General features: G+C 45.0%; 1 protein-coding gene across 5 annotated transcripts in view; it reads right to left on the bottom strand.

Annotated features, from left to right (window-relative positions):
* The window catches only part of col12a1a (collagen, type XII, alpha 1a), a 62,884-nt gene that overhangs the window by 5,255 nt on the left and 33,975 nt on the right, over positions 1-23,654 (bottom strand). For 4 of the 5 annotated variants that reach the window (XM_040048871.1, XM_040048868.1, XM_040048867.1 and 1 more), the window contains 40 exons: positions 22,824-22,973; positions 22,606-22,725; positions 22,359-22,523; positions 22,123-22,269; positions 21,718-21,857; positions 21,061-21,190; positions 20,244-20,389; positions 19,627-19,756; positions 19,403-19,539; positions 18,583-18,712; positions 18,354-18,493; positions 18,015-18,147; positions 17,822-17,845; positions 16,982-17,121; positions 15,434-15,563; positions 15,149-15,288; positions 14,941-15,070; positions 13,154-13,296; positions 11,877-12,006; positions 11,633-11,775; positions 11,415-11,544; positions 10,738-10,857; positions 10,463-10,609; positions 10,271-10,387; positions 10,035-10,187; positions 9,860-9,934; positions 9,641-9,780; positions 9,406-9,529; positions 9,164-9,307; positions 8,777-8,941; positions 8,505-8,543; positions 8,245-8,383; positions 7,527-7,669; positions 7,057-7,166; positions 3,112-3,270; positions 2,822-2,899; positions 2,038-2,124; positions 1,525-1,578; positions 1,129-1,224; positions 725-778 (listed from right to left, as the gene is read on the bottom strand). In XM_040048871.1, coding sequence (XP_039904805.1) covers positions 725-778; positions 1,129-1,224; positions 1,525-1,578; positions 2,038-2,124; positions 2,822-2,899; positions 3,112-3,270; positions 7,057-7,166; positions 7,527-7,669; positions 8,245-8,383; positions 8,505-8,543; positions 8,777-8,941; positions 9,164-9,307; positions 9,406-9,529; positions 9,641-9,780; positions 9,860-9,934; positions 10,035-10,187; positions 10,271-10,387; positions 10,463-10,609; positions 10,738-10,857; positions 11,415-11,544; positions 11,633-11,775; positions 11,877-12,006; positions 13,154-13,296; positions 14,941-15,070; positions 15,149-15,288; positions 15,434-15,563; positions 16,982-17,121; positions 17,822-17,845; positions 18,015-18,147; positions 18,354-18,493; positions 18,583-18,712; positions 19,403-19,539; positions 19,627-19,756; positions 20,244-20,389; positions 21,061-21,190; positions 21,718-21,857; positions 22,123-22,269; positions 22,359-22,523; positions 22,606-22,725; positions 22,824-22,973 — 4,922 coding nt within the window. The remainder of the gene's footprint in view (positions 1-724; positions 779-1,128; positions 1,225-1,524; positions 1,579-2,037; positions 2,125-2,821; positions 2,900-3,111; positions 3,271-7,056; positions 7,167-7,526; positions 7,670-8,244; positions 8,384-8,504; positions 8,544-8,776; positions 8,942-9,163; positions 9,308-9,405; positions 9,530-9,640; positions 9,781-9,859; positions 9,935-10,034; positions 10,188-10,270; positions 10,388-10,462; positions 10,610-10,737; positions 10,858-11,414; positions 11,545-11,632; positions 11,776-11,876; positions 12,007-13,153; positions 13,297-14,940; positions 15,071-15,148; positions 15,289-15,433; positions 15,564-16,981; positions 17,122-17,821; positions 17,846-18,014; positions 18,148-18,353; positions 18,494-18,582; positions 18,713-19,402; positions 19,540-19,626; positions 19,757-20,243; positions 20,390-21,060; positions 21,191-21,717; positions 21,858-22,122; positions 22,270-22,358; positions 22,524-22,605; positions 22,726-22,823; positions 22,974-23,654) is intronic. The other variant, XM_040048869.1, reaches the window with a different exon arrangement.

Genomic DNA, 23,654 nt, shown 5'->3' with positions numbered 1-23,654 from the left:
GGACGTCTTGTAGAAATGTACATAGGCTGTTATAATAAGCTGTATTACGTAAGCAACGATCACAATGCTGCCAACAAGCTCTGGGACTTTCTCTCATGTCTGAATTTGCTTATTCAAGGACCAGAATGGCCAATAGTGAGGTTGTCTCCAACTGAACGGTGGGAGTTGGCTGGATGAGTGAAGCGATGATGGCTACGCAATACCAAGCCTCTCAAATCCAGAAAATTCCCAACTATTATATAAAATGGATTTGGCCTAACTTCAGATTTGCTCTGACAGTCAAAAAAATCCGTGCAACCTCAAAGAACTCCCAAGAGTCTGCTTTTATTTGACCTTCATCTTCATCCACAAGCTCAGCAGGATGTCTTCTGCCTTAAGTCAAAGATGCTCAAACTTCAGACAGACTGTAAGTCTTTACCACGTCCCAATCATCTTCAGTTACAAGGCTGGAGAAGAACATGTTCCATTCCCCATTTCCCCTTTGGTAACATGAGCCTGCACTTCATAATAATTTAACTGCATCAGCGGCCTTCTACTGTTTGTCAATCAGTGGGCTGATCTGAGAGTGTGGGACTCCCTGAGGATGGCATGGTAAACCTCCCACTCTGAGTGTGGTTTTCATCCAGCCATATGGACTAAATCCAGGCTCCAGTAGCAACACCGCTCTCTGTGGATAGTCTCCAGTTTCCTGCTCACAAACCACAAAATAAAGAGAAGTACGTACTTGCAGACCGGGCATGCCTGGGTCTCCGGGATCTCCCTTCGGTCCTGGGCGACCCTGAAGATGGAGGATGAGAAAAGACAAGCTTGCTTTAGTCTTTGGGGTTGTTTTCTTTCGGTGAACCTGTGATTGTGATTGATTTTGTGTTTTCACAAGAACATCTGCAGGTAAAAAAAAATCCTAAGCGAGCCCTCTGGTCTTTCTTCACGTCGAGGGGAGTGTGATGTGTTTTGACATTAGTTATAAATCCAACTCACTGGCAAAATGTAAACTACATCAGCTATTCATCAACTTTCACACAAACTTCACTTATCAGCACATGTGAACGGTAATTTAAAGAAAAAACAGTGATAGTGTGGAAACGTACATCTACTCAGAGGATTTCTTTGGAGTGTGGATGAACTTACTGGTTCTCCAGGCAGAGAGAGTCCGTTAGGGCCTTGTGGACCTGGTGGTCCCATCGAACCTGGAAGTCCTTGCTCACCACGTGGACCCATCGAACCCTAAAGCATTAACCGAAACATACAACGAAATGTTACACAGCCTCTGGCAACCTAAAGCAAACCTTTAACTGCACATATAGACAATGATTGCCTCGGGAAACGAGCCTTTAGGTTACCTAACATAGGCCCCTCTAACTGTAGCTGTGGAAAAACATACAGTCGATAACTGACTTCAGATGTGTGCAATTTGCAATAGCTTGCGAAATACCATGGCATCGCGAAGCATATTTATCACATATCTGACTTTACTTTAGGAGCCTCATAAAATCAAAGCCTACAGTGATGTCAAGTTTAACTTACAGGCTTGCCAGGATCTCCTCTGTCTCCTCGAGGTCCTTTGGTGCCCGGGCTTCCCTAGAAAAGTCAGGAGCCAGAAATCCGAGTGAGTGTAACAACAGGAGCAAGTTCCAAAACCCCTAAAGCCCCAAAGCCAGTGAAATCCTTGCATTGGCTTAGTGAGGTTACCAAGCCCACATATTCCAGACCTCTCCTCAAGACGTCTGTACTGCCGTTTTTCCGACAGGCATTTATCTTTTGACACTTTTCCCCAAGCCCACTTTTTTTTTTTTTTTCACATGTGCCACTTGTCTCATCCTCAAATGCTCTTTCCAGAGATTAAAAAAAAAAACATCCTCAGTGTGTTTGAGTATAAATGTGAAGCTGTATGGTCACTGTAACAGAGAACGGTCTGGCTTTATCATCATCATCTCTGAAATATCTCTGTCTTCTGAGAAAACTGCTTTATCAGGTGAAGACACGCAGAGGAAGAGGAAGTGAAGACAGATTAAGGGATGATGGAGGGAGTTTCTGTACCAAAGGTCCAGGAGGTCCCTGGGGGCCGATGCTGTCCTGCGTGCACGTGCAAGAGTGAGGAAGGGATGGACACTTGGCCTCATCTCTCTGAAAAGGACCAAAGTTGAGCAGAAACACACATTATTATTGCATATTTAACACCAACTGACAATCGAAGGCTTGTCTTTGAAATCTGTAGCATACAATTACACAATTAGGCAACCATATCCCAACAAACTCTGGTCATCGTGAAGCTTCAGGACCAAACGCTGTCCACGTATTTGGAAATGATTGGTTGATGTGATGTGTTATATAAGACTGCAATCATTGACATGATGGATTAATATGTGATGCAAATTATACAAGAATTACTTGTAATTGCCTAAATGTGCATGCATCCGGTTTTTACCATAATGCATCAAAGTAAATGTGATTTAGTGAGTGCTTGGTGATCTAAAGGAGCGTTTGTTTTCATGTAATCGGGAGGTCATGATGGCAATAGTGCGATTAGCACAATTACACAGGATACAAGGTTCCATTGAGGCCAGCTGAGGCGCTTTCTTTTCAAACAGCACTATAGCGTTTTGCTTAATGACCACATACCAGCAAACGTATACTTTGGGCTGTAAACCCAGGATAGTGTATACAGTCACAGTGGACCTCTGGAGATGTGTTACAGCTAACAGCAAAGATTAAAGGCTTCAGAGAGAACATGGGAAGCAAATGTGGCAGAATAGCCGAGCAGTGCGCATGTACGTCAGCGGCCTTCTGGCTTGTTTACGACACGATTCTAAATTGTTCTTACTGTTGCAGGCAGGTCGCAGCATCTGTCTCGGCTGATCCAGCTCAAACTGCAGACGATATCGAACATCTGGAGCTGGAACTACACAACAGAAGAAGAGAGGCTGTTAACAAATGGCTCCTACGCTGTTAAAAGACAGACGCATTCGGTGGGAGCAGTTAAAAGTGAATTGTGCATCTATGGACAAGAAGTTTTGGATGTTCTTTCTTTGGAAATTTAAGAGATGATCTTTCAAAAGCGTTTTTCCAAACTTTTGCAGTTTTAATGAGTCCCAGCTCGTTTTTTTGACTTACTGTAGCAGACTGCCTCCTTCCACCTCCAGACTTGACCATCTTGCCAAGCACTTCATAGCCATCCAGTGTGATGTTGTTGGCCTCTTTGATGGGCTTCTCTGCCACCTCTTGGCAGTCAATGTTGAGCTTGACTTTCTCTGGAGAGACGGTGATGTGGAGCTGCAGGAGGGACGGATGAAGAGAGGACACCATTAACATCTTTGTCTCCTCAGCTGCCAAGTTGGTTGCAACGATTATTTGGCAAATATTTCTAAGAACATTGGCGCTTCTGAAAAGCTGGTTTGGCATTTAAATCTGTTTGGCTGCCGTTTAAATATTAATCTTTTCTTTTTAAGAAAGTGAAACCATGAGACTAGAAATGTTTAGTCTTTGAGCTGCTGTTTGATGCCTCCACAGATAAATGGACCGTAAAGTGGGAATATACAACACTGGCATTTCCATGTGGTATTAAAGTGCTAGTCAGTGATTGTATAACAGCACAGAGTGACAAAGTGCCAGTTTCTGAAGTTTCCTTTTCAGAGGACCCGGCTCCACATCTTGAAATAATATCTTTTGCGGTGTGCCATCAAAAGTCCTACACTTTCCATAGTTTCCCTTCACAGTTGCAAATTTTCCTCTGCCTAACAGTCAGACAAGCTTTCTTTATGTCAGGAAAAGCAAGCTACCAATTCTTTCTACAAAGCTATACCAACCACAGACTAGGCCATAGTTCTTGGCAATCAATCTTAAAATTATAGTTTACTTCCTTGGAAACAGAACAAACTATCTGGTGAGACCACAAAGAGAGAGGGCTGCCGTTTATCTCCAGGTCCTGGCGTGGATATAATTCGCCACGATGCTCCTGAGGGCTTACCAAAACATGGTTGGATGGTATACTGTACACATTACTTCACTGACCAATAAGTAAACACAGTAAAAAAAAAAAAAAAAAAAAACCAGTGTCACTGGAAATTGAGGCTTCAGGAAAAATAATGACCAGCGCTCCCTCAGCTGATGGTTGCTGTTAAATGATTTTGTCCAAATGCAGCAAAGCGTTGACAGACGAACAACTTTCATTCATCAATTGTTAACACAGAGGGTTTCACTGTGCTCTGCTGTGTCAACACTCCACAGTCACAGCACATATGGTGAGATTTCAAGCTGACACCGTCGCCGCTCCAATGCACATGACATCCGAGATTTATATCACATCACATTTTGTTGCTCTAGGCTCCGTCCTCAGTCTTCCTACATTTTTTTCCCAATCCTGAACCTCAAAAGACTCAAAGCCCTGTTAATAAGCAGGTGTAAGTCTTCTCTATGAAAAAAAAAACTGAATTATCTTTAACTTTGTCGACTTTTTTGTCAGAAATGAAGATTATAAACAATTTGGCATCGGGCTCACAAAGAGCGGTACACTGGCACCGCCTTCATGAAAGAAGACAACGCAAACTAAAATGTACTTTTCACTATTACAACAACTTACATGATCAAACTTTAAGCAGTGAACACGCGATTGGTCATCATGACATATGGAAAAAATCTTTGGTTACCAGCAAGGTTCCCATCAGTCAAATGTGGTGGGGGGTGGGGATTCCCCAGTGGGGCTAGTGAGTAGTTAGCATCTGCTAAAGTCATCTCAGAGAGTGATCCCACATGTTTAAGTAGCAGTTGACCACGACCTCCCCAGCTTGGGTTACTCTTTATTAACTAGCCTGAAGGACACAGAAAATACTCTAGAAGCGTGTCAAAAACCTGATTATAAGACACAAAGTGCTCTCTGTCTAACATTCATGCACATCCAGACTCCACTGAAAGCATCGGGACTGGCTTGCAGACAGAGATTGATCCAGTTCCAGTTAGCAGATGATATCTTCTACCAGCTGATCCAATGAAAGCTGAGGTGTACGGTTAGAAAGTAAGTCTTCACTAAATCTGTATTCACTCCATATTTCAGATCTCACTGCGTTTCGCTTTTCTGCACACACACAAAAAACCCCAACTATCATTTGTGACGGTCTCATCAGTGGTCACTCTGGCTTAGCCTGCGCACACACATGCTGAGGTCAGTCTGTAATAGCCACAAAGTGTTGGAAAACCACTGACAACATGTAAACACACTCCACCGCAGCAGTCAGCAGCGGCATTTACTCAGCAGACCAGCAAATAAGCAGCTAGGTAGACCGCTGCAGACTCGCCAGCTCATGCAACAGCAACTATTGCACCACAAACCGACTACCCAGTGCTCACCCAGTCCGAGAGAACGCACATGCAATCACACGCACCGAAGACTCGACCGACTGTGATGCAATTAAAATCCAATCCTGACCCAACATTTTCCAGGGTCGCATTCATTCATGAAGTCACCCTGCAATTAGCTATGTAGACGCTAAACGGTCAAACTAAAAAGTAATTTGCTGCAGGCTCTGATCTCTGGGCCAGTACATCACGCTGAGCTCTTTCATGTCAGGAAGTGGGGTGGCAGACTTTGATGTCAGATAAGATGTCTGTACGTCGAAAAGGGTCGTTTACTTCAATGACCTTAGAATGAACGGACAAGTGTACTAAATACGGAAGACGCTGTCTAGAAATAGCAAATGCAATTGGTTGTGACTTGGAGTACACCGAAACCAGCCGCTTTCCCCCCAGTGATCAATTTAGCATCGTAAATCTTTCCAGGTTTGTAAAATATACCGTCTTACTGTGCTGAAACAGAACAGGGGATGTTTTGAAGTCACTGATGCTTTGCACTGGCCACAAAGACAGTCCATGTCTCTATTTACCTCTTTCTGTAGCCCAGAGAAAAAGCATACGATACAAATGGTGTTTATCACAGTAGTAAGCCCACATGTGTTCCTAATATAGCGGCTAAACCGACGAAGGGAAAGAAACAGTCTGAAATACAATATCGCCGCTGTTGTTGATATTCTGTGTAAGATGAGAGGTTTTGGCCGATTGTTTGAAGAGCAGTTGATGTTCACGAATCTTTAAATACGCGCCGCTACAGGAGTTCTGGCTTAATTTCTCACAGGAAATCTGGAGCAGATGATGGTTTCAGAATAAAGAAAATGTTTCATGAAGACAGTTGCAAACATCTGGATCCTGGAGCCTTAAATCCACCGCTCACTGTCCTTGCAGCGTTCAGCCAATAACGTGTTTCCTTGCTTTCACAATGAGAAAAGCACAAATCTCCACCGATCGCACAAGCAAATTTCAGCCGATTCATCACGGTGGCTACTGATTTGTATATCTTCAGCGTTAACTTAAACTCGTCGTGAAATTTCAGCTTTTAGTTTGAAAACAGAGAACATTTAGCAGACGGGGAGGTCGGGTGAAAGACGCTTTTTCATGCACCTGCAGGAATGTCTTTTGGGGAATTAAATGAAGAGGTTTCGTGTTGTTTGTGGAAAAAATGCAAGCAAGTCAACTGAACCCACATAAAAATTGATACAGCAAGGAGCAGATTGGTTTGGAATTCATCTAACAACTACCAGGAAAGCTTAGAGTCTTGATGTGGTCAGACCGCCATGATTCACTCTAACAGTCTGCAGCAGAATTTCCCTCCAGCCAAAGTTTTTAAAACTTATTTATAGCCTCCACAGCCCATTTGTCATATTCACTGGCCGTGGCTTAAATTAAAGAAATATATATATATGTGTAAAAAGGGGCCACTTTGACAGCAGGTTGACACTTTGAGATTGATAGCAGGAACCTTTTGATACGGCTACATGACCCTGAATGTTTTGTCACATCTTTGCATTAAAAGGTAATTCAGCCAAAAGAAAGGAGGCATAGAAGCCACAGAGTGTGAAAGGATGTAAAAACAGACGTGAAAAGACTGAAAACACAAAAGCCTTCAGAAAGGAGAAGCAGCGCTCAACTGACAAACAAAAGACTCCCAGTCTTTCACATTAAAGCCAAAATGTCACTTTGCTCCTCTCTTTAAGAATCACGCCCGGTGTTTACCTTGTGGAAGCTGCCGTGGAAAACCCGCCTCACTTGCTGCTCGTTAAATGTGGCTCTCTGGATCTCTCCTCGGGTGTCCTTGTTGTAGAACGTGACTGTTTTGCTGGAAGCTGAAAAGAGACGAGCCTTTGATGAATCTCTGACAGTGTGTTACAGCGCAGTGGCACGCAAAGCACAGACTATAGAGAACACATGCTCGCAGAGAGAGCAGGATAAATGGAAGGATAAAGGGAAGGCTCGGAGGGATTAGGACAATTCCTGTGGTTATGTGCATGCACACGGTTTGAAAAAGGTGCTGTTTTAAGAGTTAAAGCTCCCAGTGAAACAACAAAAAGTCCAATTGTATTTCAAGCAGTATATCCTGAAGCTTTGCAACTATCTAGCACCTTTAGTGATTTATACAAAAAAACAAAGTACGATTTTAAAGAGTGTACAGCTCAGGGTAAGAATATTCAGCAGGGGAGACTTACGGTTGACCGTGACCCCGACTTCAGGGTTGTTGTTTTTGTCGGCAATCTGCCAGATATCAAAAGCTTCAGAGGGCGTGTCGGGCAAGAGGCGGAAGAGCAGGATGATGGTGTAAGAAGGGGGAAGACCATCCGGATGGATCTCCCTGTAAATGTGAAAAATCACACCCTGTGATCAGACGCTGTGCGCTCGTTACTGTAGCAGAATAATAATGATATGCATAACAAATGGTCTACTGTGTGACACAGCCGGCACATGTTTTTCCCATGGCCTTGATTAAATTGTGCACATGTTGAAAGGATTTTGTCTTCTTTCAGGTTGAAAGTGTTTCCACTTGTGTGCATAAGACAAATGCTGCGCTCACGCACACTAAAGTCGCATCATTATAAACATATTAAGAAGACTTATGGACACTACAGCTGTTGTGCAAGTGTTTAACAACGCCTAAATGGTGCCCTATAAAGAGACAAAGCACTTGACTCAGCGGTGATTTGTTTTCTCCTTGTAAGAAAAAGGTGGGAGGGTGGGGGTCCTGGGGCTTAACGCTACACCCAAAATGTTCCTGCTAACACCTCATATTCTATGAGCTGCAGCAATAAACAGGCCTGAGCATCGGGGAGACCTCTGTGACTACAGAGGCTGTTGAACTTTATTATGAATAATGAAGCGTGCAGGCGATAAGGCCAGTAACCTGCGATTATGCACACCCTCAGCTCTTACTTGGTGGGCTGGTTCAGGAAGGAATCTTTGTGCAGCCTGTAGGCGATGTAGCTGTTAAAGGAGCCCGGCTCCATTGACACACCATTCATGGCAGCGAATGTCTTGTCTGTGATATTGAACGCCTCGAGCATCCTGAAGCCTGGAGGGGAAGAACAACGAGAGAAACCTCCTAGTGTACCACATAACAGCATTTAGCAATGTCAACAAACTCTGCAGGGATTATCTGCTGTGTACACTGCATGGTGATGTTGTGTGCTTACCAGGCGTGGTGAATCCATTGATGTAGATCAGAGGGCAAGCTGAGACACAACGAAAAGATACAAGGAGTTGGAAAAACAGATTACGGCAGAAAGAATGTGATTTATATCCCTTTATATATTTCCCCAGGCAATGGATCGGTAGGAGCGCACGACAAAGGGAGAGCTTCCCCTTAACTCCGCCGTTCACTAATCAACCCGTCTAATAAAGTTTTTGTCTGCACCTGCGAGTGAAACTAAACTTTAGTTGTTGTTTTCTGATACATGAATCTTACTGGAAGTGGCTGTTTCACAAATGAAGGTGATCAGGTTGTCCTGGATTTTGGCAAAAGCGTCGTAGTCGTCTACCACAAACACGTGTCTCTCGCTGGGCTTGCTGCCGATGCTTCTCAGTTCGGTCATATCCACGTCGGCCACTCCGACCACAAACACGCTGTAGCCTGTCGGCGCAAAACACAAACACACAAAAACAAACAAAAACCATTGTTAAGTCTGCAACAAAAACCCGCTGCGGGGATTAATACAAGAGTTTATTAAACAGGCCAGAAAGTCTGGTTCAGATGAACTAAATCGACGTTCAGGAGCAAATGCTTCCCCTGTTTTACTTCTTCTATAGCACAAATGCAAACACACGAGCCAGCGATTCATATTTCCACACATACCAGAATGCTGCAGCTTCTCTGCACTCTTCTTGACCTCATCCTGGGAACGTCCGTCTGTGACGACCACCAGCACCTTCGGGACGTTCCTCCTCATGCCGTTGTCTGAGGTGAACACCTTCTCATAGATGTGCTTCAAAGCAATGCCTGGACGAAGAAGAAAACGGGAGAAGAAGACCATCGAACCTCAAACGTTCACTACAGTCAGAACTTTAAGTTTGCAGCTTTTTTTCCCCGAGCTTCACCTGTCTTGGTGTTGCCTCCTCTGTAGCGGACGCCCTGCAGAGCTGAGATCACGATGCCTTTGTCGTGGTAGGTGTTCAGTTTGAACTCGGTCTTGGCGTCATCGCTGTACTGCACAAATGAAACCTGTTCACCGAGAACAAAAATAAGAGGATGGTGACGACGGTGAACGCAGATATTAGGAAATATGTGCATGATTTTCTTTTTTTTTAAGAAGCCACCGAAACATCAGCTGACCTGCATGCCTTTAGGGCTGATGACATCGAAGGCTGCAGTCATGCTTGTAACAAACTGGAGGACTTTACTGAAGCTGTCATCTCCAATACTCCAGGAACCATCGATCAGGAAGACCAGGTCGGCCTTGGCACCTTTGCACACTGCGATGCAGGTAAAGCAACGTTAGAGGCTGATCGCGCCTGGACAATGAGTAAATACACTGATTAAAGCTATCCTCACCATCTAACGCAGGTGGGACTGTTGCTGGAGGAGGAGGAGTGGGAGCCTTTGTTGGCACTGGGGTGGGTTTAACCACTGCAACGCAAGAAAGAATCGCATATTCATCATAGCTGGTAAAATGACATCTTTGTAACATCAAAGAAACAGGAAGTTCCAGCAGCAGCCTTTTCCTTACACGTCCTCTCTTTGACACTGACTCCAGGTCCCTCGAGGTTGGGCGTTTGCGTGTACACGGTGGCGTTGTAAAGAGTGTCCGGGGTTAAGCCGTCAAAGCAGTAACTGTTCTCTGAGCCTCTGACGGTGATCTCCTGAGCCCCGCTCCTGGAGGCTAAAGGAGAGGAAAGACGAGAGCGACTTAGCAACTGATTCTAAAACGTTACTGTGACGTGTAACCGGGTGAACTGAACTTACTATCAAAAGGATTGACTTTGAGTCTGTAAGAGGTGGCCGCTCTGTGAGGGGCCCATCGGAGGCAGAAGGAGTCGTAGCCAACGTTGTAGGTGTTCAAGTCCGTCACATTCAGATACACTAAAGACAAGCAAACGCAGCTCATTACAAATCCATCCGATCCAAACATCGACCATCAAGTAGCAGCGTACTTACAGGTGGTGCCTTGACCGACCAAAGGTGCACTGTCACCCGTGTTGTACTGTGCCAACACCTTCAGGTCATAGGTGGTTCCAGGTTTCAGGTTATGGAGCTGGTGGGAGGTTACGTCTCCAACAGACACTTCCATGGACTCATCAGAGCCTGAAAAGCAACATTAATATGACTTACATGTAAGCAATGAGGCTTTTTGTCTAGTAACAACTCATACAACTAGAAAAACAACAACAACGATATATAGTTTTTGATCCAATGCTAAAGCATGTCCGTACCCTCAGGTTGGTAGATAATCTTGTATCCGTTAACCCTGGAGGGGGCGGGGTCCCAGGACACCCTGAAGCGGGTGTACCACTCATCAGAAACACGCAGATTCCTGGGGCCGAGCATTCCCACTGCAGGAAGCAAAGACAGAGCGGCGCAGTCAACACAGGATAATGTTCACTGTAATGGGATGCACAGGATCTGAGTTTTGGTGATCCATCAGCAGCTGGGTAATTTCTGCATCTGACTTCACTGCTCATAATAACATTGAGTGAAATATTCTAATGTGCGATTAGCGGGATGATAAATTCCAGCACATGAAAGAAAGTAAAAAGAAAAAAATCATAATAACAATAATAATCTGCCTGAAGGAGCGGAGCGGCATTACGATACGCAATAGTGTTTCTTTTGTTTGAGAAGCAAAGTTAGGCAGGACTCTGGCCAGCACTACGAGGATACGATCTCCTTCACTGGAGTGCAGGCAGCTTTTCTGCCAAAGGCATTTTGTGCTTTTGGCATTCTTTAAAAGTCAACAATATCACTTATTCCACGTTTGGTATAATGTTCAGTTCCTCAGGAACCTCATTAGTGAATCAATCCGTTTGGATTTTCTGCTCGCCCCTGATCAATAACGCTCGCTTATTGAATAAAGACTCTCACAGGGTCGCACAGATGGAACAGCTTGTACCTGTGCGTCCGTCACCATCCACCTCTCCTCCTGCTCCATCAGCATAGATGGCGGTCACTTTGATGTTATACGGCGTGTCCGGGTCCAGGTTCTGCAGGATCACGTTGTTTCGGTTTCCTGGCACTGTAGTCTACAAGCAGAAGAATTGGATGCATAAACAAGTGCCTTTGTTATTTATGGCCACAAAAACATCGCTGTCGAATTCTAAATATGCTCACATATCCCTCAATCGGGTCTCCTGTGATCTGGGCGTAGGTGATGCGGTACTCCATGACAGGACCATCTGCATGGTCCCAGCTGACAGAGAGGGTAGTGGTGGTGGGGTCGTATACGCGCAGGTTCCTCGGGGCACTTCGGGGCACTGAGCACAGAAACGGGAAGAAGAATATGTTTTTGCATTTTTGTTGAAAACACCTGCGCGTCTCAGAGCTGCTAACAAAACACACCGGCCCGGGTTCTTACATGTCTTTCCTGCATCCATGATAGCAGGTCCTTCGCCATCGCTGTACAGAGCAACAACTCCCACATTGTAATCAGTGTTTGGAAGCAGCTGCTGCAACAAGGCTGTGGTGGTTGACCCTGGTACCAGAATCTGTGCAGAGACACAAAATAAGTGAGCTTTTATGCACACATGCACCAAAGGGCCAAATCCAACATTCACGCAGCCACAAACTCTGCCCCTCTCATCTGGCAGCTGCTTGTTTTCTACACCTGCCTTTTACTGAATGGCTCCTTGTTGTCAGCAGCAGTGAAAGGAAGAGCCAAACAGTCCTTTGATGTTCAGAGGTGTGATAGTGGTTTAAAAAAGGACCGAAAAGGGGGCTAGGTGGGTGACAGCCAGCACTGATGGAGGTGACAGCTGATCGTGTGTCCTTAGCCTCAGAGCGGTTATCTGGACAGGCTAAGGTCAGCGCTCTGGCCTGGTGGAGGTTCAAACATGTTTGTGGGTGTCTGAATCATGCCACAGTGTCTCCTGGTCAAACTTAGGCTTAGGACTCAGCAGCCAATGATGATGAAGCTAAAAAGCTACGCTGCAAATTTCCAGCTGGCGTTGGATTTGGTGGTGCTGGCTGAAACAGGCTACATTACCACTGACCCGCATAATTAGCTCTGGCCATGCAAAGGGCACGATCCTGTCCTAAACGTGCTGACCAAAGGGGGAAAAAAGAAAGCTGAGTGCATGTCTTTATCAATACGCTGGAATTTCTATCACCTTCTTAAAGACACTGTCGTTAGCGACCCAGTGAAGAAACTAGTGGTGCAGTCCATCTGGCATGGATGTTGAAGAAAGCTGATGCAAAGAGACGCTTTAAAAGTTTTTATGGATTCTTTGAGCTGCCCAGAAATCTTTAACATATGAAGATGTGGGCACTCTGATGCCAGATGGCACGCAGCACGGAGAGAGCGGGAGCTGCAGCTAAAGAATTTCTGCTTTAATGAACGTGTTTGAAACTCAAGCACTTATTTACACAAAACAATCCAAATGGCAGAAAGTGCACACATGCAAACACGCTCGCACCAATGCGTTTGGTGAGCAGGCCGAGTGCTTTTAAAAGTAATTGCACGGTAAACTGCAAATGCTCCCACTTCCAGCTCCATGTGGTGATCCTCAATATTTGTGCGCATTCTGTATGATTGAAGGCATTAGAAATAAACCTGCTCTCGGTTAGTTTTCTCAAGTATAATCTAATAATATAATTTACGCATCAGCCATTCCCACACAGCAGTTGGAAACTCACTGATTCTGAAGGCTTGGCACCGTTCAAAGGAGAGTAGACCACCCGGTACTGCTGGACTGGACCTGTGGCAGCTTCCCAGCGAACGTTCAAAGTGTTGGTGGTGGGGTTGTAAACCTGGATGTTTCTGACGGGGCTGCGCTCCACTGCAGGGACAGGAATATTGTTTGGTAAGAAGGAATTAAAGAGGGGCAAGAGAACGAGGACGAACGGAAAGGAAAGGCTGACAACTGCAAAAATGGCAATAAATTAAGGCTAAAAAAAACCAACAATTAAACAAAACCCATAAGAATGAAGCACAAATGCATAACTGGGGTTCCAGTACTGGTAAACCTTTTCATCTGGAGTATTTACGAGTATCTAAATAACACCTCTGTGAATCTCCTGTAGTCCTGTCATCCTCCCTTTGTCTCAGTTTATAAATCATGGTCTGGACTCATTTTATGGCCAGAACAGGACAACATGAGAACTCCAGTAAAACTCCCCCAGCAGCCAACAGAGACAAGTTTAGGATGCTATTTAACAATCCAGCTATCAACAGGGCACTTCCTGTCAGTGCCCTGAAGGTTAATGAAAAGGATACAGAAAGGCCTATGTGCAGCTCTGTGTGAAGCTAGACTTCTAAAAAACCAAAGCAGATGTTTGGAGGTTTTGTGCTGCTCTCAATTATAACCCCATAAACGCAGGAGAAAAAAAAGTAAGCAAGCTTCCGTACTTTAAATGTTTTACAGACCAACGCTTGTTACTTTTAAGATGCTGTGAATGCTCGCCGAGCAGCTTGTTAGCTCAGACGGTTGAATCAGACGAGAGCCGATTCAAGGCCTGACGTTAATGAACATAAATATATGTATACAGGCAGCGTGAGCTTTGACTTGTCCACTGAAAAGCCACTGAACATGATGAACTATTGCTACAGAAGGGAAAATGGGGGTAACAGTAGCTGGCACGGCGCATGACCCCAGCAAAGCAGGCTGAGAGCAATTATACATATAATGCTCTCTATTCATTTCAAAGCCCCTGTTTCTTTTTCCCAGAGAGGAGCCAAATACCCCAGCCCCGCCATTACCCTGACCGCTAGCCTTCACTCAACCTATAAATGGACAATGTTACAGTAAAGAGAGAGGAGACACCATTATAGTGCTGCCAGGCCAGAGGAATTCCTTCCTGCGCAATCACCCCACAAAATGCTGACTAATTCCCAGCAGAGTTCGGTGGTTCAGCTGTGGGAGAAACTGGAAAACCGATGTTCACTCAAACTAAGCTGACTGAGCTCAATGCTGTCATTTATTTTAAGCTTTAAGTTCCAGTTTGCAGGTAAGGTTTAAAGCTCTGTCCCAGCGAGTCAGCTGAATGCTCTCTCTGATGGACGTTTTTCGTACCCGGGACGTCAGGGTAATTGCGGGTACCCCGGTTCAGACTTAGGTATTTTTTCACTTCTGGAGAAGGAGATGGGATTTGAGCTGGCTGGATTGCAGATTTTCAGAGGATTTGGATGATATATTTGAAAAAAATCAGTTACAACTGGCTGCCTTATTGAAGGTTTCTGACCCAGCAGGCCAGCAGCCGAGGCCACTCGGTTCATTCCGGATAGACGGGAATTGATTCCTGACACTGGAAAATAAATCCCACTGCCACTTCACGGCATCTCATTCACAGGTCTTCTTCTTGGTCTGCGTGGGCTTTTCTATACCCAGATGACACAGATGTCGCTGTCGCTGCCTAACGACCTCGCGTGGATCTGCAGTGGATCTCGTTACCTACAGCAGCGGTTGCATGCGTGCAGTGCTTACATGTTTTGCCGTTCTCAGACATGCGCAGTCCTTCTCCAGCAGCATATACGGGAACCACAGACACAGTGTACACAGTATCAGAATCCAGGTTCTTCAGGACGGTACTGTAGGTACTGCCTGATACCTGCACCTGTGCAGAAATACAACACAGCATGTCGGGGTTGTTCCACTGGAGATGGCTGAATGTCGTTGTCAATGTCTTGCTTACCATGTCTTCCACTCCTCCAGCTGCAGGCACATAGAAGATCCTGTACTGACGGACGCTACCCTCAGCAGGCTCCCACTGGACGGTCAGGGTGCTGGTGGTGGGGTCAGTTACCCGCAGGTTCCTAACACCACCCAGAGGCTCTGGAATAACATAAAGATATGATAACGTTGCATCCATCAACAAGGCTGAACACCATGTGTGAGCTTTTTTAAACTGAGAGACTTTCCATGAGTGTGATGTATTCATATATCCAAGACTTGGCTGTCATATTTGTTCACAACTCACTGGTCTTTCCGATGCCCTCCAGCGGTCCGCTAGCTCCTTTGGCATAGACTGCCACCACGCTGATGGCGTACTCTGTGTCAGGCGTCAGCTTAGGAAGCAGGACTGTAGTCTTCTTTCCTCCAACCTGGGTCTAGTTAGGGAACAACAAATGAAACATAGTTCACTAGTTTAGTAAATTTCACTTGGCTTTTCAGTCCTTAAAATATTTCTGCATTTCCTGTCTCTTTTGCTGTAGCTTTAAAAACAACTCTGCAGCTCCTTTTATGTGCTGAGGAGGTGTTTCCTCTGTTTTAGATGGAATAAAGTATCCTCTGCAGGGTTTCTCAGATTGATAACCTGATGGAAAGAATTCTACCTGATAGCTTCCAGGAGGAATGCTCTGAGTGTTTTTGGACACGGTTAGCATACAGTACAGTGGCCAAGGTAAATATGTCCGCTAATGGTGGAAACAGTCAGATGTCTTGTTGTGACTAATGATGGATTTACTGCAACGCTGTTGGCTTTTGCTATAAGGAGTAAATATTCTTAGCGAGTGTGTGTGTGTTTGCATTTGCTGGATTTGTTTTATCACTGCGTTTCGTGTCAAGACGGCACTTATTATTTTTATTATTTGGCACTGCGGCAGTTTTTTCTTCTTTAAGTACAAAATGTGTGCAGCCCATTTCCAAAAAACACACTTATTTAACTCAGGGTTACTCATACACGTCGAAATCCGGACACTGAACCAACACGACCTGGGTAAGCGTCCGCTTTTCCATCAGCACAATTACATTTCATCAAGAACCAAAAGAAGAAACCTCACCGAGCCGTATTTTAAACATACAAACAGTTTGATGAACTTCCAGTCTTAGTCACCTAAAATGACAAATTCTGGATTGCACCTGTTAAAAGGTGGCTATAAAAGTGTGAAGGACCAGTGCACGGCAGCACTTTAAACTTGATCTGCAGGATAATATCTGACACCAGTGACCGGACTCTGCCTCTTCAAACATCTCAACTTTTTATGACGTTCAAGTTTGATCTCTTTTAATCTCATAAATAAACGATCAGACGCTTCGCATCAGCGTGAAATCTCGTGTGTAGATATTTGCTCGTCCTCAGGCTTCTGGTTCTCGTTTTAATTCTTGCTCGTGGAAGCTCTGAGAAACGTCTGACAGAAAATTGAAACCAAAAATTCAGCTGTCATCCAGAAAGACTTTTGAAAATTCAGCGAGACGGCCAAAAATGCACGACCAGTGGGAGACAGTCTGCAGCGTCAGGAAATGCCGCTGTATCCAAACAACAGATTATGAGATTTGACTCGGAATAAACTCAAATAATTGAACACCGATGCCACAGCTGTATAGATTTCTTGGAAGCAAAGTCGCTGTGGAGGAAGAAACAAATCCACCGACTGAGTTAAAGCCATAAACTATAAACCGCAGTTGTCTGGATTATTAAAGCGAGACTGAGAAGGAGATGAAAAGAAAGGAGACACTAGCTAAAATATTAAAGCCTGTCACTGCTGCTAAACACTGACAAACACGAGCTAACTGTTGTGTGACTTACAGTCTGAATCCTGCCTCCAGATGTAGGGACGTAAGAGATCTTGTAGTTCTGGACACGGCCCGTCGGTGGAGTCCACATGGCGTTCAGAGTGGTGGTGGTTTCATTGTACACAACCAGGTTGGTGGGCGCTGGAAGAGGCACTGCACAGTGCAACAGGCAAGCACATATATGACAGTTAAAGCTACGCCAACAGCAGTTATACGGTTTCCTTTGAAAGCGTTTCTGATATCACTGAAATATCTTTTAAAGACACAGTCCTTGAGATTATTGGCTGATTTGAGTTCAGATGCCAGTTAATTTTCTGCCTTTTGTTTATGGTTGAAAGAAAATCAAGTAATGAGCGTTAAACAGGACTGCAGCTTTAAAAAAGAAAAGACAGTCGCTCTTCGTCTTTTCTCAAGCAGGTGTCTCTTGACGGACAATAGATGGAGGAGGATGATGATGATATGATGATGATGATGAATGACAAATGCATGGATGAATGAATGAACATGGATGGATGAATGAACTGATGATGGCTGATGGAACGGGCTTTGAAAACAGGGATTGAAATCCTTGTTTTGCCAGGCATGCATGGTGGAACTCCATCCAGCCATTTCATGTAACCGAGTAAGGACATGAAGAAGCCGTGGGATGATGGCGCGGACAAACGCAGACAAGCAAACACGTAAGAATAAAACTGGGCTGTGACAGCATCAGCACCACTGGAGCGATGGATGGGTTAAGGGTCTTGCTTGATGATGAAATAACAACAGTTCTGATGACTGGTTGCAACAATAAAACATGCTTTTGTCACTTGAAAGAAAAAGCATCCCTTTGGTTTGCTATGAACACACTTACGTGGGGAACCATTTTGACGGCGCACTATAGAGGCAGAAATAGAAAGGCATAATGGGCAAACCCTTGATCGAACACTTCACACAGCACCAAAATGCGAAATTAACACCAAAAGAAGAGAAACTGTGACAAATACTTTAAGCATACAGTGTTAGCTAGAGTTATTACTGAGTCGTCATCACTGTGTGCGTCTTACATGTCCTCTCGGTGCCTAGCAGGTCCTCGCTCTCCGACTCATCCGGGTAGATCGCAGTGACGGACACGTCGTAGGGCGTGTCCGACTCCAAGTTCTCCAGCAGGTGGGTCGTCTCATCATTGTTCAGAATGGCCTGATGAGGAAAACACAAAGACAGCTTAGCCAATAAAAACCAAATGTAAGCCATGTAAAATTCATCGTCTGTTTTTTAGATGTTCTCCCTGCCTCCACCGGAGGTCTTTCCTAAGCAACGCCAAACGCCTACTGTGGGACTCATCGTGAAATACCTGCATGATTTATTCCTAATATAAACATCCCGGACATCTGGTTTTCTCTTACGTATTGGGTGTTGGCATCTCCCTTCTTAACCCAGCCAATGCGGTACAGAGCCACGTCAGGCGCTCCATGCTCCCAGTGAGCTACAAAGCTGGTATGCGTGACTTCTGTGAATCGCAGGTTCTTTGGTGCTGGAACCACATCTTTAGAGCGGAGGAAAGAAAATGCAATTATGATCTCCATCTCGGTCAGAAGCAGCAAACGGGGCCGGCGCCATGGTAACGATTCTGACCTGTGATGGCCTCTCCCAGCATCGGCTGTCCGGGACCTTCGTCGTAGACTGGAGTAACAGCTAAAGCGTACTCTGTCTGAGAGATCAGGTTATCCAACTGTCTGCTGGTCACGCGTCCTCCCACTTCCAGCTGTAGAACAATAAAACACAGTTGTTAAATGTTATTATACAGTATCAATAAAGAATATATAGCGCTTAAGAATCACTTTGGGCGTTTGGAAAAGTGTAAGGCTTCGTTCTCAGGGCAGGTTTCCTGGAATTCTGGTGACCTCACTAATCTGCACCTCATAAAACCGGTAGCACGTGTGACCAGCAGGTATAACACTAAAGCAAACAGGAAGAAACTAAACACACGAAATACTTCGTGCTCTTGGTTTCACTCGTTAGCTGAAAGTTAAGATGTTGTTAGTGGCGCCATGTCTCTGTGTTGCATCACATATCTTCAGCTCAGTGTGTTTCCACCTTTAGAGCACCTTAATCTTCACTTCCTGCAGAATGTGCTGCTGTAGCCCAACAACTCCCACATGGGGATATGCAACCATAAAGTATTCCTCCAGTCCCCAGTACCAGAACCAGCCTGTAAGCCTTGCAAAATCACATTCAGGGAGTTTCATAATATTTCTTTAGACTCCAGAAAATCCCCTGATGTCCACTCAAACAGCTGCAATCTCCACAATGTGATAACGGATCAGTCGAGAAATATCCAACAACTTAATCATCATAAATCCTAATGACTATAACAGACAAGAGGTTCTGCAATAGCAGGAAGGGACTGGTCATAACAGCGGTTGTAATACCATGAAAGGAAAGACGAACTCACTTCTTTTGCATCTCCACTCTCAGGCTTATAGGTGATGAGGTACTTGCGAACGGGACCGGGAGCAGCATCCCAGTCAAGCGTCATGGTGCTGTGGGTAATATCCCGAACCCTCAGTTCTCCCGCAGGTGGCATGGGCACTGCACATGAGTTAAAAGCTCTGTTAGTTTATCAAAAATGACTCTGAATTTGTGCTGAAACATTGAAATGATAGGCTGGTTACGAACATGTGACTCCCTGCTTGGTCAGTGGTTCGCTGGCTGATTCTCCATGGAGGGCAAATAGGGAAAGCGTGTAGGCCGTGTTGGGGAGCAACTTCACCAGCTGGACGTCGGTTGTGTCGCCGCCCACTCTGATCTGGAAGCGGACCAAACCAAACAAACAACACAGGTTGAGAGGGGAAGCAGATGAGGGGGACTCCTCGCTGGCTGGGAAATATGGTGAGGAGAAATACTCCGGCTGGAGCACATCTGCTGCATCTGGGTTTGCCCCACTGGGGTTGACACCTCATGAAGAAATGATGATGATGTTCCCTTGGCAGAGTGAGCTCATGGTTCAGCCACCCCTCTGTGGCTGACAATGTTTCTTTGTATTTTTTCCTGTTGCCTTGCTGCTGAGTGACGAGGCAAACACTGGAGTCTTTGTAAAAAGTTATTTCAATGTGTGACATCTGCACTCAGTCAGAAATGCTGACAGCAGGTCACTTTGTGCTTTTAGCGAGGCGCTCGTGTATGCGAGCAGGCATTCGTGTTATGAACCTACAAACACATGTGAATGTGTCCATTTCAGTTCTATCCACAGCTGATTGGCTGGATGCCTTCTGGTTTCCCAGAATGGATCTTACCTCCTGCTCTGTAGTGGCCTGCGTAGCATTGATGGCACTGTAGAGCAGCATGTAGCCTGTGGCTCCCGGTGCCCTTTCCCATCTCACTCTCATGGTGGTGACCTGCTGATCGTAAATCTCCATCCTCCTCACGGCACTCAGGGGAACTGGAAAACCAGGAAACGGCAAATACTTGTTAACCACTGCATTTGTATAGCCACAATTATAATTCATTCTTTGATTGCATAAAGTTTGCATTTACACTATATAATCTTTCTTTCAAATTTGGACCTAAAACCAAATTTAATCTCTTAATTTGCATCTAATCAAGATTTGGTACTTTCATTTTTTTGCAGCCACATATGGTTTCATAAACAAGGTGCGTATATATGTGTATATATATATCCTTTGAACCTTTTATTAATGGAGACCACACACGAATTACAGTCTCTGAGTTGCATTACGTTTGTGTTACGCAACCGTGCCGGAGAGATTGCATGATGGCGGCTGACTCAAAGGGCAACTGCTCGTAAAGCAAAGACTCAGGGTTCGTGAGAGCACCAGAGTCTGCTCGAATTGAAACCGTAGCTCTCTCAGAGCCCCATTTATCTGGCTTTCCTAATAGCGCGAAAGGTCTGTTTGAGTTAGACTCTAAATGATAACCACTTAAGAGCGTGCAATAAAATACGGTCACATCTGCAGTTCATCATCACATACCGATTTAGCTCATTTTTACTAGTGTCATATGCAGCGCTGTTTACAAAGTTAGGTTTGCATTAACATTGTGTGTGGAGTTTTAGTCACTCAGTCTCTTTCAGTGAGCTGAGGTGGGACATACGTGTGGTCTCTTTTCCATCCAAAGCGTCACTGCTCTCCTCTCCCACCACGGAGTAGACGCTGACCAGGTACTGTGTGAGAGGGTTCAGTCTCTGGAGAACCACAGTGGTCTGACTGCCGTCCACGATCACCTAATAACAGACAGGAGGATCAGAGGATTGATGAAGTTTTACTAATGTGCACCAGAACTGTGAATATCTTCACAGACATTTCCAATCAATCCCAGAAAACAATCTGTAAATTTTTACCAGGCTAAAGGTCAGCCTCACCATCTATAAACAAATCCACAATGTTCACTATTCAAGCAAACCCTGGGAGCTGCAGAAAAACAAACTTCTGCATATTTGTTTCAGACTCCAAAAACACATCCACGCTGTGGAGCCGAGACGCTGCCGGCCAGTGGGGCCATCACTCATTCAAAGTCACAAGATTTGCTTACTAATCTCTGAAACTGAGACGGCTGTTTTTGTTTCCTTGGCCTGTGTCGAGCTGCAGTGTAATCAGACACCCAAACAGCAAGAAGCCAACACAAACAGGTGGCTGGAAATAGAAGTTGTTTCCCAGTAGCATCAGGGCAGCATTAACACTCACATACTGCACTACAATTACTTGCGTGTGATTGAAGCAGAGCAAGTTTTTTGGTGTTTTTGGCAAATACCTGTTGTGGGGCTCCCGATAAAGTCCTGTACTCCACACGGTACTTTTCTGGTTGGTCGTCGGGGCCGTCCCAGGTGACTCTGAAGGACTGGTGAGTCACCTCTGATGTCACCAGATTAGTGGGTGCATCTGGAGCGCCTCCTGTTAAGATGCAAGCATAGAAAGCTTGAAACCGCTGCATATAATTAACTCTAAATCACTGATTTAGGGTGAATTATATGTAGTGAAAAGCTCTGAAACTGGCCAACTTTCTCATTTCATAGCTTCATAGCTTTTCCACGTATGAGGGAGTAAATGATGCTCATGCAGGGGTCGTTCTTTGCATCTAATGTGGCTTTTTCACAAGGATCCTGGATGCTGTCCACTATAATTATACTGCTTATCAAACACCTGGGACTTCACACACCTGGCCCTTTGACACTGTTACACAGGTTGTCAGAAACCCGGTCCACAATGTCCAGCAGGAAGGAGAAATCGGCCACGTTGTACATGTGAATGTCATTCGGCTCAGAGGCGATGGACCTCAGCTCGTTCTCGTCTGCATTCTTAATACCTAAATAACAATGATATAAAGGTCAAGGGTCAGCAGCAGCTTTTTAGATGCAGGAAAAGCACAAGTTAACTGCACCACTCTTTGCTTACCGATGGCATAGAGCTCAACACCCTGATTGCGCAAGTTTTGAGAGTTGGCAATGACGTCATCCTGCGATTTTCCGTCAGTGATCAAGACGCCAATCTTTCGAGCGCTGGGACGCATCCCGACGTCCTCTTTGAAATTGTTCTGGAGGATGTAGTTCAAAGCCAGACCTGCCACGAAGAAGGCACAGAGTAATGCGAAATGCTCGTTTGCGTCTACAAAAGCAAAAAGATCAGAAACGAAGCGAATCACCTGTCATGGTGTTTCCTCCCTTGTAGGGCAGGTTGGACACAGCATCCAGGAGAGAGTCTCGGGTTCGGTGAGCATTCAAGTGCCATTCGGTCTTTGGGTCTCCGCTGTACTGAGCAAGCCCTAAAGAAGCCGCCAAATCTTAGTTAGAGCACCTCAAAGAAAACCTTTGCTGTATTAGCAAATACATACTTTATCATTCTTATTTTGATTCAACGCACCGATTTGGACCCGATCAGGGCCGATGTCAAAGACGCCCACCATACGTGCAATGAAGGCACGAATAGTCTTGAAGTTCAGACGTCCGATACTCCAGGAGCCGTCCACCAGAAGCACAATGTCAGCCTGAGCATTGGTCCTACACATCGTATCTGACAGGGCAGAGGTTCACGTGTCACGAAGGATCCCAGGTGAACGTTACAAATGAGGTTCAAATATAATCAAAAATGCTCAAGTGTAATGGTGGAAGAGCTTTTAAGGACGTGTGAGAAGAAAAGAAGGGAGGAAAGAAGAGCTGACGGCAATAAATTTCCACAAAAATCCAAACAATTTCCTGAATGCTTAACAAACAATCTCCACATGCACGCAACAAATAATTCTGCTCTTTCTTCCATCCCTCTGTGGATAACAATTATTTTCCAGGTGGTATAATTATGATCTTCTTCACTCGGCAGCATGTGGAGGCAGTAATTCTTTCAGTGGTTTTCCCATCCACGGGGTACTCCCAGGAGAATGTGCCCTTTATATTAAAGGCCTCCGCTGAGGAGATTATTGTGCCCTGCAGAGCAGCGAGGAAACATTTACATCCTGTTTTCCAAACACCTGTGTGATGAAAAGGAAGTCATCCGATCCTTTGTACCTAAAAGAGAGCTGCAGATGTCACACTAACTGCTGCTGTCTGCAACTGAAAACAGGTTACATGATTTTACACATTAGAAGTACACACAACATCTCCAATCTGTGGGCAAAAAGCCCAAGAAGTGGTATGTGGAGGTAAAATATGATTTTCTAAAGTCATTTGAAATAGTTTGTAACAATAAAGATCCAGGAAT

The sequence above is a fragment of the Simochromis diagramma genome, unplaced genomic scaffold (assembly GCF_900408965.1).
Source record: "Simochromis diagramma unplaced genomic scaffold, fSimDia1.1 OVJJ01000305.1, whole genome shotgun sequence".
Taxonomy (NCBI): Eukaryota; Metazoa; Chordata; class Actinopteri; order Cichliformes; family Cichlidae; genus Simochromis; species Simochromis diagramma.
Note: the sequence above shows the minus strand (reverse complement) of the source record. Positions and strands in the feature narration are given on the sequence as shown.